Raw genomic sequence first — 17,873 nt, 5'->3', positions numbered from 1 at the left:
TAACAAGGTGAAACAGGAACCCAGCTCGTCATGCGATAGACGGATCCCACATACGTACAGATTAAGGCAGAAGTCATCAGATTTGCAGACGGGAAAGCAGCATCACGTTTACATGAAGAAACAATGAGGGCTGCTGAGGGGCAGAGAGTGCCCCTGCCTGGCCTAACGATAGGTACGTGCAGAGACGCCGAGGTGCAGGGTGGTGGTCAACGACTTCCTACGGTGGCAGAAAAGGTCTGTACGAGGCTGGGGCTTATTCACTGACTTTAGCTACAATATGAGTGATTTTTAAACAACTTCAAATTGTTCCCTGTATGGGAACAGGGCAATTAACTAGACAAATAGGTTAATTTTTGCTCTTAAGCTATTAAGTGTATTACACAGAACTGTGAAGGGGAGTCTGTTTCTTCCTCTGTGGACACACTCTGGATGTTCAGCTGGGGCCCACTGACCGGCAGAGTGGCACCCTCTACTGACTCTAGAGGCAATTATATTGAACTTAAGTTTGGCGAAGAAAACCAATTCTAATCAACAAGTATATTTACTTATGGAGTATCTTCTATTTCCAGGTATTAAAATGGTTTAGAAGTAGTGCTCTAATAATCTACTTTTTAAAAAAGACATAAGAAGAAAACACCACACAGACCGGAGTATGGCACTGCCATGTCTCTAGCATATAACTCAATGCGGAGTATGGCACTGCCATGTCTCTAGCATATAACTCAATGCGGAGTATGGCACTGCCATGTCTCTAGCATATAACTCAATGCGGAGTATGGCACTGCCATGTCTCTAGCATATAACTCAATGCGGAGTATGGCACTGCCATGTCTCTAGCATATAACTCAATGCGGAGTATGGCACTGCCATGTCTCTAGCATATAACTCAATGCGGAGTATGGCACTGCCATGTCTCTAGCATATAACTCAATGGTTACTGAAAATATCTCCTAATTAATTCCTTTTTCCCTGAAGACTCCTAATCAGACCAAACCTTTTACTTAATTAATTGCTGCTAGTTAAACATGCAGTGTTATGTACTGAATTTATAACTAGTCTTTTTGAACTTTAAATGTAATCTGACACAAATGAGAAGCAGGTAAAATACCTTTTACTCAATTAATTGCTGCTAGTTAAACATGCAGTGTTATGTACTGAATTTATAACTAGTCTTTTTGAACTTTAAATGTAATCTGACACAAATGAGAAGCAGGTAAATATGAATAAACTTAAATGAAAGGCATTTGTATGAACATTTTATAGTTTGTACTATTCCAACAGATGTCCACCTCCTCCATCCCCAGCATACACCCACACACCCTCCACAAAACTCTACTGCATGTTAATGGCAGTGGTCTCCTACAAAGTAACTGCCGAGCATAATTTTTATATTACCAAAACTATAAAAATAGCTTCTTAAAAGCCCTAATTCTATGCCAGAATAGGCCACTGGTATTATCTATTCATTGAGGAGGGAGTTCCATTCTCAGAATACCAGATTCCTAACCCTATCAGTCATTAGAAGCATTCAAAGAATGCACATGCTTTTACTCAGACACCAACAATCACATTTTAACCACCCAGTTGTTGAAAATTCGGTGAAAGCTAAGGGGAAGTTTAACGTTTTCTCCTACATAAACCCAGTCAGTTTGTCTATGGCAGAATTACTTTACTGAAATACTCAGGCATGCACAAATGGAATGCACTGTTTTTCTAACTGCAAATTTCTGGACCAGTGGAAAAAACTTCATCTTTATTCAAGGCACTAACTACACTACATTTTAACACTGCAATCACAGGCAGTGTATGAGATCTTATTTGTGACTAATGAACTCAATTTGGTTGTTTTAAGGGAAACAAATGAAATTTCAAATATGTTAAATAAACATAGTTTAACCACTTAGAACACATCAGTAAGTTTCTTAAAATGACTCTCCATTTCCCTCAATTTTGATTACCTGAACTATAGTTAATCTGTACCTGTAACAAGTCTAACGCCTAGGAGAGACCATTTCTAAGTATGCAGAGCTACAGACTTAAAAAAAAAAAAAACACACAAGTTAAATGGAAGATTTTAATTCTCTAAACTCATTACAAAGAAGACTGAAAGGGACTATATTTCTTGTACTAACAATGGTGCTGAAGAAGACGGAAAACTGTCAACTGTCTTCTCAACATTTCATCACTTTCAGAGGATCTGGCTGAGCAGGAAGTCCTAAAGCAATGTGAGCTCTGACTGCACAGAACCGTTTCCACTGGGGTGGAACTTTCACAAGACATGCATTGTGGACCCAATGGCAACCCCTTACCTACCATGCCCAAGGATGAATGCTCCTAACACAGCACCTGGCACATAAGTGAGCTTCATCAGCCCATGGAAAGAATGAATGAATGAATGAATGAATGAATGAGAGAATGGTCGCAGAAAACAGACCAAAAACATCCTGCTATGCCGGGATTGCTTCCTGGTGATCCCCCTGCATAAACCGACTCTGGATCTCTTGGCCTCTGTGGAACCGTCCAGGCCCACAGCTCCAGCTGTTTTTTTTTCTGCCCTTACTGCCTCAAGCCCCACCCCAGCAGGCCCCAGCTCTGGGGTCTAGTCCTCAACCCAGTTCCATGAGGGAAATCCACCTGTTAAAGGCAAGGGGCAAAAATCCAGGTAACTGTGGAAGGGGTGGGAGGGGCAGGCACCTCTTCCTGAGGTTTGAGCCAATTACAACGAGATGAGTCAACACTGATATGGAGCTTCCTGCTCTGCTGAAGAGAAAATACTCTCTGACAAAAAAGTAAAACGTTAAATTACTAGGCAAGTATCTTCCTAAGTGTGTTTAACCAATATTATAGAAGAAAGTGTGGTTAAAATAATTTCAGAAATACTGAATTGGTCAAATAAAGTTTCCTATACTGTGGGGCTTCTCAGAGCCTTGAACTGGGCTAATACTGTGAATCCCCCAGAACTTCCCCAAACTGTCTGATGGGCTAAAAGTTAAAAAATAAAAAATAAAAATAAAAAAATCCTCTTTCTCCTAATATGCAAAATTGTATCTAGAGATCAATTTAAGCAATTGCGGCAGATACACAGAAATGCTTCAATACCCAGAACTGATATTGGAAAAGTAGAAACAGACTTTTAACAATTGCAAATTTAAAATGCCACTGAATGCTCCAAAAATACCTGACTCAATCGAGTACAGGACTTCGGCATTTTTCCCTTTGTCCTTGTCCAGCGCCGTCACCTGCAACACAACCGAGCCGACGGCCGCCGATTCATACACCCGCCCTTTGTAGGAGGAAGCGGTGAACCACGGGGCATGGTCATTCGTGTCGCTGACGTTGACCACAATCCTTGCAAAGTTGCGTTTTACAGGCACATCTTGATCTCGTACCTAAAGGAATCGACACATTATCAATCCCATTGGTGTTTTTCTTATAACTAATTGGAAATCACAGTTAATCCCACAAAGGCCTCAGGACCAATGGTGAGAGGAGAGAGGCAGAGCGCCTACCATGACCGTGAGGGTGTGCTGGTGAACGGCTTCATGATCGAGCTTCTCAGAAGTATAGAGAGAGCCGGTTGCAGGATCAAGACGGAATTTCTTGAGACTCAGTGGATCTCTACTGCCCTGCAGAGTGTAGATTAGTCTGTTTTTCTCATCCTGATCCACAGCACTGATGTGCAAAATTTCTGTCTCTGGCACCGTATCTTCAGGAATAACAACTTCATACTTCGATGTAGAAAACTGAGGACGATGGTCATTTGTGTCTATTACTTTGATGAATACCTGTAATGGATGACAAAATGGCTCGTACAATAATATGTCCAATTACGATGTTTTAATACTTAAAGAACCATGAACAAAAGTCAAGCACATTGAAAGAATGACACTGTGGCAAAATAAAATACAAATAGGAGAAAGGCAACAAAAACCTACAATCATACATGTCTTATAACATTTCTCACTGGTATATTACTTATCTAAATATGAGTCAGATAATGATGACCTTTCTGAATTCTTATAACTAACTCTGAAGACAAAATGTGTATACTTTTCACACTTGCCACGTCTTTATGTGGCTTAACTTCTCTTATGCCTCCACACAGAAGGTATCTGTAGATCACTCATGTACAGATAACAATTTACTTTACCAGGATTTATAGAAGACTAATTTCTTATATCAGATTGGAATCTGCAACTACCAACCTACTGAGGTGAGTAAGATAGATGATTACACTATCTAAATTTCTCATTCTCATTTTTGACATCCCAAGCCCCAGATCATAGGTTTTTTTAATATGTAAAAAGAAAAAATAAGAAATGTGTTTAGAAATCACTGTATTTCTGTAATCATAAACCTACATGTATGTAGTAAATATGTTTACTCCCTAAAAGCAATTTAGTTAATAGACTGAAAAAATAAACTCTCTTAATTGTGTCCACATAAAGTAAAAACCTTTGGAGGAAAAAAAGCAAATGTTAAGAAACTTGGTACTAAGCTAAATTAGAAACAAACAAAACTTTGACAGTAAGAGGATTAATTTTCATAATGAAAAAACCTATGGATTTGGCACAGCGGAAATCACTGCCAATTACAAAACATGGTTTAGAGTTTATGAAGAAGGAAACTGCGCTTCGTGGGGGCACATGGAAGACAGGGATCTGCTGTCCAAGCAGCACAGGAAGAAGAAAACTGCGCTTCGTGGGGGCACACGGAAGACAGGGATCTGCTGTCCAAACAGCACAGGAAGAAGAAAACTGCGCTTCGCGGGGGCACACGGAAGACAGGGATCTGCTGTCCAAGCAGCACAGGAGGCCAGAGACCCAGGCAGAGCTGTTAACCACATGGAGAAGGCCGTGAACAGAGGCCTTCCATGAGGGCCACATCAGTGTTCTCATAGGAGACCAAAACATCAAGGATGTTTTAGTTAAAAAAAACATAACATGACATTTTGTATGAATTCTAAATGCATCCACCAAACCATGGAAAGGTTTCATGTGAAAGCTATGTAAACCTTTAAAACTACAGACGCCTCACTTTTACAGGTCAATGATGATCCAGAAGGGATGACTATAAAGGCAATTACCACAAATTAGATTATATATTAATGTCCACTATACATTTAAAAATTACTTTTCCCATGTATTGGGTACTGGGCAGAGAAGTTTAATCCTGCTCCAAGCTCAACTATTATTAAGTAGAAGGAACTGAAAGTAAAAGCAAAATTCAATTGAAACACACTGATCGTGCATTTCCATGCCCAATGCTTGCCTACATAACACAGTGGGTGTGAAATTAGCATGCAATAATCCCTGCCCTCACAGAGCCACCAGGCTCACCAGGCAATGTTCTGCACGTGCACAGCCTAACCATGTCTCATATACTATCAAGTAAGTTTTTAAGAGTCCGGAGACTGGCTGAGATGTTCAGAAAGCTCTTAAGAGGGAGACAATGATTTCTTGGATGTATTTTTAGTTGGCAGGTGAGTAAGTACGAGGAAGGGCTGCCTCAAAGACATGAGGGCAAGCAGTGGGATGGAGCATCCTGCCTTTTAGAGGTTGGAGAGGACCTGGAACTCAGGGATGATATAGTAAAGGAGCAAGAAGAAGGCAGAATCAAATATGCAGAGCCTCGACTCCAGAACTGATGTGGGAGGATTACACAGCTCCTTTTGGTCAGAAGAAACTCACTTCCAAGATGAGCGGCAGGGATGAAGAATGGCGACTGGAAGGTGAACTGAGTGTCGGTGGGACAAGAGCCCAAACCCGAGCTGATGTGCAACAAAACTATGGTTTTCTGAGTGCTTACTGGGTGACAGGCTCTCGGGGAGTGAAGAACAAGCGCCCTGCGGGTCATCTCATCAACCTTCCTAACACCTCCAAGAGGATGATTACCACCACCCCCACTTTCCAGGTGAGAACATGGACACACAGAGAGTTACAGCTATTTGCCTCTGGAAAGGAATACAAGAGGTGGAGCCGGGATTCCGACCAAGCAAGCTGCTCCAGAGGCCACGATGCTGATGCTCGAGAGAAAGTGAAAGAAGATATGAAAGCAAAGCTGTTTGAAAGAAAGAAAACAAAAGGTAACTGGATTTGGTAAGTTACCTGGAGATACAAGAGAAAGCCAAGTGACTGGAATCAATAGCGGTCAGCATCCTAAGCCGCACACGCAGGACAGGCAAGCCGGGAGAAGAGCTGTTTCCGCAGGGCACTGGCAATTCTCCCACCGTCCTGCCGCCTACCTCTGCTGGAGGCTGCCTGCTTGACCCACCAACGCTCACCTAAACCTTCTCAAATCGGCATCTGCTGCCCCTGACCTGGAGACACAATGGCTGCTCTGTTGATTTTTGAGTGTTACTTCCAAGCGCCAATCCATCCCCGCGGTATCCTAGCGTCTCACCGCCCAGCTAATTCCTCTGCTCTTCAATCCATCCCCGCTGTATCCTGGTGCCTCTCACTGCCCAGCTGAGTCCTGTGCTCTTCTCCAGGTGGCAGCTGCTGCCCCGCTCCACCTGCTCCCGCCCAAATTCATATTTGCAGGTTCTCAGCTCAAGAGGAAAAATAATCTAAACACAAATCATTCCCTTTGTCCCACACCTTAACAGGTCAACCTGGGCTCACCGTTCTCCTACAGTCTGACTGCCTTTCCCTGTCAGCAATTAGGATAGCATCTAGAGCCTATGACAATGGCCCGAAATAAGTTACAGAAGTATCTTTATACTTCTGAAACAATGAAATTTAAGATATTCTGTGTTCCCAAGGAAGAAAACTAGACTCTCTTTCCTGGGTTTTACAGGAATTTTAGTCGATACACATCATATTTCATGCTAAACTTTTCACTGCACTAATTAAAAATGCAATTATTGGGAAAGAGTTGCACTGTTAATTATTCATAGAGGTGTTGCCTTTAGTAATGAGAATGCTTGGCAAAGACGGCCATCGCCACTGTTTATGAAGCTCCTTTTGTTAGATTTCTGGGTAGTCGATTCTGTGAACTGGTCTACAGTTATGCCCCTTAAATCCTTCTCTCAGAATTATCCTGTTAGATTTATTATAATTTATGATGTTTTTATTCTCATTTTTGTGCTCTAAAATTTTACAAGGGCTTATGTTTAAAGAGAGAAAATCAATAGATTTTGCTTGTTTCTAGAATGAGAACAGCTACCAACTAAATTGAAATTTTCACACCATACTAGAACTTTTTACAAGACAATCTCAAAATGACCCCAAAAGCATACAGCATACATATATCAATTTTATATACACTAAAAATCACAAGCATTTAGAGAAATATTTTTGTAAACGGCTTTAAATTATCTACCCATTTATTAATCGAAAAGACAGCACAGACGATAATTTGTATCTTTTAATGCAGCTCAATGACTTAGCAGATGATCTGGCTCGCTTAGGATTTAAAACAGTATAATCTAATGCTAGAAAACTGAAACTCAGAAGCATCTTGTTCTCTGACATTTAACTTCTTTCTTTTTCATTTAGGCCACAGTAGGTTATAAATACACCTTTAGCTTCTACCAGCCTCGTGAAAGCTCCAAGAAGGCAAGATTGCTGCCTGTTTTGTTTCCTGCTATTCACCTTCCAGAATGGTACCTGGCATGTGACAAGTATTCAACAAATACTTGTTAAAGAAATGAGTGAATGACACTCTGCTCGCTCCTGAAACCTCACGATTCTTCTCTCTAGGAATATTCCTTCTGTACACTTCAAACGGCCCACACTGAGAACCAAAGAAAAGTAGTAAGAAAGAAGATAATTTAAATTTAACTTACAGGATTTTAACACGTAAGTGTGAAATCCCCATAATCTGGCCATCTCAATTATCAGATAGGAGCAAATAAAGGTGTTAAAGGAATGATGAGAACAATTTTATTAGTTATTTTACATAGCCAGGAGGAATCCAAAAAAAGTGATTTAGAAGATGAATCACTCTATCCAGTTTTACTGAAATTGATTTAAACAATTCATTCTCAATAGTGATGTACTTTACGTTAATATAGTTTAAAATGAGCATAAAATTCGAAGATTTTGATGGCATAACGTTGGTCTGGTTTTGTTTTTGAAGTCTTCCCTCAAAATTCTCAAAACTGCTTAATTATATGCAAAACCTAAATTGGGATATGGAATTTTCTTTCCCTAAATAAAAATTCTTAGTGTGCATGTCTGTAAACTTTACCAACACACAAACTCTTCTGATTTTAGACCCTAACAGGGCAGAATCCACCGCTCATACTTCCTGTGGACCCCTCCAAGTCAGAATGTTGTCTCCATCCTCCTCTGACAGCCGCATCACTAGTAATTCACTTACCTGAGTGAGGATAGTGGTGGTTCCATCTGTGGCCTCGACTGTGAGGTTGTAGTTTGACTTCTGTTCTGCATCGAGAGGTTTGGCAACAATGATGGTTCCAGTTCCCTTGTCCACATCGAAGTGACTGTCGTAGTTGCCACCTAGTTTAAATTGGGACAAAAAAAGTAAAAACAGTCACAGGATAACACTCCGTAGTTTATTTTGTGGCTTTCTAATACTTAATGGCACTGAAAAAAACTTCTAATGTACTAGCAAAGAGTTTCCAAGGAGGAGCATTTTGAAAGACAAGAGTGGCCAATTAGAAAGACAATGCTTGTTATGGCAAAGTGAACCCTAATTGTCCAGGAAGCAACTAACTGAAAAAAAGCAAGAAAGCAACTCTGAAAACAAAGACATTGCTAATACTGCCAGTGAGTTACTTTCAATTTGCTTTTTCAGGGGTTCTGAATTTCTCTTCAATCTTTATCTTAGTAGTTATACAAACCATCACTGGGCCATTTAAAAGTTTACTTACTAAGAAAACTTTCTGATACTTTCAGCAAATTGGCCTAATAAAACAGCTATTAAAAATCAATGTTAACTCTAAAAAAAAATAGTGGTAGTTAACTTCAATTAGTCCTGGCTACTATAAACTATTTGAAATTTTTTTTTTCTCATTTTTGACAAACACAAAGCCTAATGAAATAAAAGTTTCTATCCTACTAATATTATCCAAATATTTTTGATAAAACTCTCTTTTCAAATCCATTCACCTAGATATAAAATGAAATGGAATGAAAGAAAATAGAGGCTTAATGTCATGATGAAATTCTATTACTAAATCTAACCAAGAAACAAAACAACACACACGACGTCTTAAGAGAAACCTAAAACCACAGGGCAAGGTGAGCATCACGTGTCAACACGCTGGCGAATGGGATGGGTGACCATGCGCACACTATGGAGAAAAAAAAAAACAGCAATGGAAGATAGTCATTGGAAATAAAAAAGTTAAAAAAAAACCAAGGCTTTTATTTTAGATCTCATAATCTGAGGCAAATTATGTGATCTCAGCAGATACCTTCTGCTGTACAGTTCGGGTCACAAGTCATCTGAAAGATGTAAAAAACTTCTCTAGCAAGCGTGTCTCCTGGCACAGCCAAAAAGAAGCAAGCACGCATGGAAAGCAAGCACAGAATAAGAACAATCAATCAAACCAGGTCCAAGCACAGCAAGGCTACACAGCGAGGTCAGGTACTGCACAGCAGCAGCCTGTCGATCTGGAAATGTGATAAAAGTTAACAGAAAGCAAACAAACGATTTTGAGTATCATTAACTATGAAAACAGTCTCTTTTTCCCCTTCCCTTAAAAGTATGCCGTAAGAGTTTCATAGGTGTTGATGACATGGATTTCATACAATCACCAAGCTGGTAAAAGAGCCCAACCATTTAGCATGAAAGTTCCAAAGGTAAGGCCTGGCCCGACACGCCCAGGGGTCTAGGTCCATCAGCCGCAACTTTTGGGGGCTTGGGGGTAACATGACTAAGGGGTAGAAGAGGAAAAACGGACATAAAGTCTCCCCTAGAGAAATGAATCGCAACAGATACACTTGTTCTTAAATACCCTTGTAACTAAAATGTGAGGAAACAATTAAAAAAAAAAAAAATCTAAGATGCCAAAGTCTAATGTGAAATTTAAAAAATATGTTGACTAGGGTATTACATTCAATGTCTTACCTAAACTACATGACAAATAAAAAGAAATGGCTTTAGCAAGTAAACTTTACTGGAGGACGAAATAATCTAATGAACCCTCATTCCTGTTGAAAATGAGGTAAATAAAACTAAAAACCCATAGCTGGTACCATAACTTTAAAGGTACACGAATCAAAATTTGTAAGCTTATTCCCTCTTAAATATTGACATGTGACAGTCACACAGGCATAGTTACTTTAAATGTTCCAATCATATTCACTAAAAATAACAATGTTTTTAGTGGTTATGTTATCAATAATTAAACATTAAGAAGTTGTGATTTTGGACCAAAACATCCAGGGCTTTTGTCTGTAACTCTTTGATGAACTTTTAAAAAATTTTACTTTTAAATTAATAACTTGGTAGAATAGAGGACCTATTTTAAACAAGTTTAATATATGCTATATATTGTGAAAAATTTTGCAATCAAAATATTATGGTTTAAAGCAAATTCTCCACCTGTCAATCGTATTCCCAATTTTAAATCCTGACACGTGCCCAAAACTCATCAAACCGTATGCAGATTCTCCTCAGTGTAACCCGTAAGGACAACGAAAACGAGGAGGAATGCTTACCCGTGATGTCAAACCAAAGAGGTATGCCAGGAGGCTCAACAGATATTACTCCAATCATGTGAGCAACGGGGTCACTTTCCATCACAGTAAAGGTAAAAAATGATTCTTCAAATGAAATGGGCTCCGGGGACGGTTTGGGTTTGGAGATCCATTCAATGTGGAGTCTGGTGGTCGATGACTTTTGAGGGCGACCATTGTCAACTGCCTTAATCTGTAACATTTGGGCAGAGGGGATTAAAAACAGCAAATCGGAAGTTACCACCCAGAAATGAATGGAGCACAGACTGGTTTGGTCTTAAACTGAGCCAATTTCAAACATTTAACATTTGTATACTGGGTGCTGAATGCTTGATGAAAGAACAATGATTTCATGACCACATGCAACAGAAACAATGAGCACCCTGAGTGACAGATGAAAAGGAAAAACAAACCCGTGCTTCTCCAACTGCCTGATGGGGCCATTAGGTCACAAACACTTCAGCCATTTACAAAACAGAAATAAAGTTACTAAAGAAGAAATGCAAAATAAGGTTTATAGTCACAACATATAAAAAATTACACTACTACAATCTTAACTCACGGAAAGAATATCATATTCTCCAGCGGCTGAAAACTTCTTGGACGAAACCACCCCAGTTTTCGGTTCAATGAAGAATTTGCCGTGCTCATTCCCTTCTTCGATGCTGTAGGAGATTTCTGCATTGGGGCCTTCATCTTTGTCGGTGGCTATAACGCGATACAGGGGCTCCCGTCTGGCATTTCTTTCTCGGTCTGGCTTTTCCCGCTCAGGGAGTCTGATTTTGTAGAACTTTTGAAGAAACTGAGGTTTGTTGTCATTTTCATCAAGGATTTTCACAATGACTCTTGCAATGGTTGATTTGGGAGGACTACCATTGTCTGTCACAGTAACCTGTTATTTTAAAGTTAACAGATAAACATGTTAAGATACACTATATAAAAAGGATCTTCTTCCTAATGCTACTCCGCATGTGTGTAAAGCTCTACCTTTTGCAGGGCACGAGGACTCAGACACAGCAGCTCCTCATTCCAACAACAGCGCTGGAAGGAGGTGAGGCAGCACCTCCTATCTCTACAGGGAGAGAGTCAGGGGGGCAGGCATGGCTAAGAACGGAAACAGCCGCACCCCTGCACGCCTTCCTGACCATGCCGGCTCTCTTCTCACACTACTGTAACTTGGAAAGTGAACCTCACGCAAACGTTAAGCTACCAAAAACTTAATACCTTTAGGCCATGAAAGAGATACGTGAAGATTCGGCTTTACACATTTAAAGAGTCTTCTTAAAAACAATACACTCTACATACTTAAAAATAAAATTTCCAAATATCACGTAAAAAATGTTAAACTTCATCAATAAAATATACTAAATTGTCCATTTAAAAGTATGTGTTAAATAAATAGCACACCTTTTAATACTAGTAATCACCATTTTATTTTGGCTATTTTCCTCTACAGATGTTTTATAGGAGTGGACCTAAACATTTAAATTTAAGACCAACTCATTAAATAAGATTTTCAGTAAAATGATGATAAAATAACTTTCATTTTAAGTAAACTATCCATACATTCTTATATTCTATTTCGGAAAAAATATCAGAGAGTCTTGAGGACTGCACTGATGACTGTTTCCATATCCATAAGAGACCATTTCACCCTTAAATCAAATGTTCACGTTTATGTCAATGGGTACATTAAAAGTAATGATATTAGTAATGCTTATTCTCCCCTCATCCACACCCCACCTTCTTCCAAATGAATTACCAAAACACTAAAAACAGCCAAGTAGACTGAAGTCTGGCAGTTGTAAATCCTGTTTATTAAAGTGTGACTATACCCTGATGGTGCTTGTCAAAAATATTTAAGTAGTTGCTTTGCTTTGTATTATTTACCTTCCTAAGCTTTTTCAAAATAAAAGTATTGGTACTCTAATTTTAAACTCTCGAAACATTTCCTTTTCATCAGTTGGCATATGAGCTTTAGAAAAACAAGAAAGAGAAATACAAGCAAGCACTATGTTTTTTAGTATTCATCACCAAATTGTTCCTAACTTTGGGTTCAAGAACCAGTAGCTAGTCACAGCTTTCAACACGTAATGCAGACACACTATCTGTAAGACAGCCAAATCAATGCCAGCACTGGCTCTCAAATACACCACACCAAAAGGACCCTACTGAAAAATACACAAATTATGTATGCTGAAGGGGAAATTTATTTCCCATCAATGTCCAAAAATTACTTTCAAAGTGCTATACATCTGGTATCTGCTTCCACCTAGCCTTTGATACTCACTGAGAAAAGAGGGCTCTGGAGTGAGGTATGCAATTAATGTGAAATTTGCAAGGACTGGAGCAAAATGTCAATGTAACTACTGCTCTCCTATCTTCCCATCTGTTTATTTTTGTCAGCCACCACACTCGCCCCTTCTGTCAATCCTTGTAGTGAGAGAATGAAAATTCAAAACTCTGCTCTATCATAAAGAAAATGAATTCAAGGGACCTTGACACTCTAAGAACTAAAAACTCAGATGTAGTAGATGAAGCAGTTCCTAACGGGGAAAGCACCGTGGCCGTGAAACCACCTTTCCCAGAGGGGATTCCCAATTCTCATGCACACACATGTGTACGCATGCACGCACACAGACACACACTGCACAACGACAAAAAACTAAGTATTTACTGACAACGTTAAGAAAACTTGACCAAGGATAAAATGAAATTAAGCAGGCATTATAAACAGCAATATTAAAAGAAATTTTCAGAAGTTACAGTTTAGAATTTTGTCACTTATACTGTTAGAGTGGAAGAAGAGCGCTGATAACTCAATTAAACAAAGGCAGGTGGTCTTTCCAAGCCTGACTCTGACAGTGAACGCCAGCCTTCCACACGGGACACAGGGAAATCTCTACGGGGCCTCTCCGCGCTCTGCCTGTCTCTTAGCCGCTTCCTGATGACACGGACCCGCGATCTCATCAACCTGACGTCCATGTTACGCTCCCCCTTCCCTCTCCAAGTTACTCGTGGTCTTTTTCTGCAATGGATTTACTATTAGCCAAAAACCAGGTGACCAATAAATGATAAGCAGCTGTGGGTTTTCTAAGGCCTAAAAGGCATTGTAAAGTAGCCATGAGAATGGCTTATTAGAACTTTCTAGAAGAGCACATCTGAGACTTCCATCTACTTTTACTTTTGAGGCATTTAAGAAGCACCAAGTAATTCATAGTTTAAAATGCAAAAATAATGCAATTGTTTAAGAGCAAAAAAATGAATCTGGAAACAAATTACCTCTAGTTAAAAAGGTTGAAATAGATCTATAAACACCAACATAAATATATCTCAAAACATAATAGTAAGGGGGAAAAAAAGATGTATACAGAAAAATATCACTTAGGTAAATGCAAATGAATGCCACGTGACACTGTTTACTGTTCTGTTTGCCCCATGTGTCTGCGTGAGCATAAAACACAAAGATCGGAATGGGGTCCATGACAGTGGCCATGCATTCTGGGAATGTCATTGACGGATAAAGGGCACAAGAGCTACATTCATTAACAATTTCCTTATATTCCTTTTTCCTAATAACCAGTAAATAATATTAATACAACAAAATATTAATAGCTAAGAATACTGGTTTATGGGAATAAGATTGTTCTTTCATGATACTTATAACTATGAATCTTTAAGTATTAAAGATTAAAAAAAATACCTCTAATATGTGTTCATCTTGCTGTTCTCGGTCTAGCTTCCTTGATGTAGTTGTGATGAGACCTGTAAAATGGTAACAGTTCATTAATCCTCACAAAATAAGGTCAATTACAAAATATTGCAATTAAAATCACACTCTTGGCCAGGCACTGGGAGCTCACGCCTGTAATCCCAGCACTCTGGGAGGCCCAGGCGGGTGGATCACTTGAGGTCAGGAGTTGGAGGCCAGCCTGGCCAACATGGTGAAACCCTGTCTCTACAAAAAATACAAAAATTAATCAGGCGAGGTGATGCGTGACTGTAATCCCAGCTACTTGGGAGACTGAGGCAGGAACTGCTTGAACCTGGGAGGTGCAGGTTGCTGTGAGCAGAGATCACACCAGTGCACTCCAGCCTGGGCAACACAGTGAGACTCCATCTCAAAAATAAAATATAAAACAAAACCAAACTCTTTTAAAAGTCTAAGCGAATTTCTTCTCAAGAAAAAAAGAAGAAAGAAATTTCTTACTAAAGAAATTTAATTTCCAGGTATGGTTAGTTATTTTGTCTACAAACAATAGCATACTTTATACTTTCTTACTTTAATGACTCATAAACATATTGGATAAATGACAAATAGTAAGAAAGTAGAAAAACTCAAATCAGTTACATTTTCTGTTTGTTAGTGGTTTCAATACACATTTTGTCAGAAAAGATTTTTTAAAAGTGAGATGAAGTTATATAGGATTTCAATCTCATCCATCTCCTTTAACTGCTCAAGAGATAACTGAGAGTTGACAGAAATAACTTCTACAACTGTATTAAAAAGGGCTATTGAAAATAAAATGTTAACTCTAATTTATTATCTTTGAATTATCCACTCTCATAAATAAAGAACTGTTATAAAAAGCAATGTAATTTTCTGGGTAATCTTGCTCATTTAATTTCTCATACAAGAAAATTAATGATTCTCAAATTCCATATTCTAGAAAAAAACATTTCCTATCAAACTAGGATATCTGTACGAGTTTTGAACTCTCTTGAGAACTTTAATAACTGCTCAACTGTCAGCATATGTTGGAACTAGAAGGTAATTACAATTTATAAAATGTATTCTTGTGCTTCACCACAACCACAAACAAAATTCCCCTAACCACTAAAATGTCATCCCCAATCTGTGTTGATGGTGACAGGTGCATCCAGCATGATCTGCACCTCTGACCTTAAAATCAGGTGGAGCCTGTGTGGCAGGACAATTACCAGGGCTAAACGCTCTCCTGCTAGCGTTGTTTTTTTTTTTTTTTTCTCCATAGGGAAATACTTCAAATAATTCACATTTAGGAATAGACTTTATTAATCTAATTTATTTTCTCCCATAATCTTAACTAATTTCACTGAACTATCAATTAAGGGATATTCAAAATGTTTCTCTGCAGTTGTAAGTGAAAGCTTTGTGTTTTCATTTAATTCAAAGGTTTCTTTTTTCCTTAAGTAGTTACTAAGAATCTAAATCAACACTATTTTCCTCACAATTCGACACAGTGTTCTCTTTTTAACAAGGACAACAGAAGACTATATCATACCTCCACACTGGGGCTTTCCCAGACCAGACGTATAGATTAAAAGGGGCTAAAGGGAAATGCTTCACACTGCTTAAGGGTGTAAAAATGACACTTAAATGTGGCACAAGCTTAATTTTCATTAGTCAAAAACCTTTTAAGTTAAATCTTTTTTCCCCTACCAAAAATGTACCACCCTCTCCTAACTGTGGTTGTAAATAGTTCAGGAACGACAAGAAGCCATTTGATTAGTCCCACATCTAATTATTGTAATGTGTCCACCAGGAAGTCGTGATCGATGGTAACATCACGTGGAAGAGCAGCTTGACACATTCACAGGAAAACAGTATTCTTCTGGAGGGCACTTAATCACTCACCAGACAGCACTGTGCAAATACTTGTGAGCAAATACAATTCCTCACTCTACGATTTACTTACAGCACACAAGAAGGCTAACGAAAGCTGTACCTGTGTCCCTACTACCAATTCCACGTCAAAAGGCTGGGCGTGCTAGCTCACACCTGCAATCCCAGCACTTTGGGAGGCTGAGGCGGGCGGATCACCTGAGCTAAGAAGTTCGAGACCAGCCTGGCCAACATGGCAAAACCCTGTCTCTACTAAAAATACAAAAAACTAGCCAGCATGGTGGCATGCACCTGTAATCCCAGCTACTCAGGAGGCTGAGGCAGAAAAATTGCTTGAACCAGGGAGGAGGAGGCCGCAGTGAGCTGAGATTGTACCACTGCACTCAGCTTGGGTGACAGAGCAAGCCTCTGTCTAAAAAAAAAAAAAAAAAAAATCCACAAAAAGTCAAAAGGCTACCTGACCACCTCCTTCCTGGGTCTGAAATTATCTGCATGTTCTATAGGCCTCAAATTAATTCTCCTCTGTTAACTCAGATGGACCATTAATCCCATCCCAATGCAATGAATGGTAATGCCCCTTTCTTTCCATTTCAGTCTGACTACCCCGAGTCACTGCCTCACCCCTCCGTTTAAACTGAAGTGGGTTTAAACTCACTGCGGGGACTCGCGTGGGTTCCTGCTGCTGGATTCTCCAAGTCCTAATATTTCTTCTATCATAATATTACTCCACAGTATTAAAGCCCCTCATTTAAAAATAAGTCTCTTTTCTATACTGGAAAACCCATGAGGACACAGACTGTCTTTCTTGCATAGCTTGCTCACGCAGCTCCCTCTCTCTCTCTTACCCTCAAGAAACACTTAAATGTGTGAACATGTGAATTTCTTAAAACCATGAAATAGCAGAATTAAAAATATGATCTAGAGTGAGAGAGATACATAAACTCCTGTAAACCTGAAAATGATATAAGTGAGCCAACAGAGAACCCTTTAGTACATATTTATAGGCAGGGTGTGTACCAGGTGCTGCGATGGGTCGTCAGGTGCCGGCAGCAGCACGCTGCAGGTATTAAGAAGCACAGATCTGAAGTGCAGGGAAGAAGTTGTGGGCACACAGACAGGTGTGCCTCAGACCACAAGCACAGAAGTGAGTATGAAAACTAAAGAGAACAGTGGACCTATAAAAAAGGTAAAGAAAATAGCAGGCTGATTTTCAGCCTAGGAAGCAATCTGCTGGAAGAGAAGCTTGGTTTCCCAGAAGCCAAAAGCAAGGGATTTTAAGGAGGACGTACTTCAGAGAAGCCTGGAAGGAAAGAGAAAGTGAGGCAGGAAGCAGACCTGGAGAAGCATTTCTTTTACGAAGAGGAGATTGTCTCACATGTAACCGTAAACGACAAAAGAGAAGATGAAGATCTAGACCCCCGCTAACAACTACAGTCGCCACCCGAGGCCAGTGAAATTTAAATTAATTAAAATTCAGTAAAGTTTACGCTTCAGTTTCTCAATCACACTAAGCCAAATTTCCAGGGTGCCGCAGCCCCTGTGGGCCAGTGACGACAGCATGGAGCAAGGCAGACGCAGATGTGCTCCCCACGGCAGGAAGCTGCTGGACAGCACCT

The 17,873-nt window shown here is 39.6% G+C and overlaps 1 protein-coding gene across 9 annotated transcripts in view; it reads right to left on the bottom strand.

The window, feature by feature from the left end:
* Positions 1 to 17,873, bottom strand: part of LOC105466548 (FAT atypical cadherin 1) — a 141,532-nt gene that overhangs the window by 37,323 nt on the left and 86,336 nt on the right. For 6 of the 9 annotated variants that reach the window (XM_011715493.3, XM_011715495.3, XM_011715486.3 and 3 more), the window contains exons 4-10: positions 14,356 to 14,417; positions 11,215 to 11,544; positions 10,635 to 10,845; positions 9,386 to 9,454; positions 8,326 to 8,465; positions 3,510 to 3,785; positions 3,179 to 3,389 (exon numbers count right to left, since the gene is read on the bottom strand). In XM_011715493.3, the coding sequence (XP_011713795.2) occupies positions 3,179 to 3,389; positions 3,510 to 3,785; positions 8,326 to 8,465; positions 9,386 to 9,454; positions 10,635 to 10,845; positions 11,215 to 11,544; positions 14,356 to 14,417 (1,299 nt within the window). The remainder of the gene's footprint in view (positions 1 to 3,178; positions 3,390 to 3,509; positions 3,786 to 8,325; positions 8,466 to 9,385; positions 9,455 to 10,634; positions 10,846 to 11,214; positions 11,545 to 14,355; positions 14,418 to 17,873) is intronic. The other 3 variants (XM_011715489.3, XM_011715491.3, XM_011715492.3) reach the window with 1 other exon arrangement.

The sequence above is a fragment of the Macaca nemestrina genome, chromosome 3 (genome assembly GCF_043159975.1).
Source record: "Macaca nemestrina isolate mMacNem1 chromosome 3, mMacNem.hap1, whole genome shotgun sequence".
Classification (NCBI taxonomy): Eukaryota; Metazoa; Chordata; class Mammalia; order Primates; family Cercopithecidae; genus Macaca; species Macaca nemestrina.
This window is presented reverse-complemented; position numbering and strand designations above follow the sequence as displayed.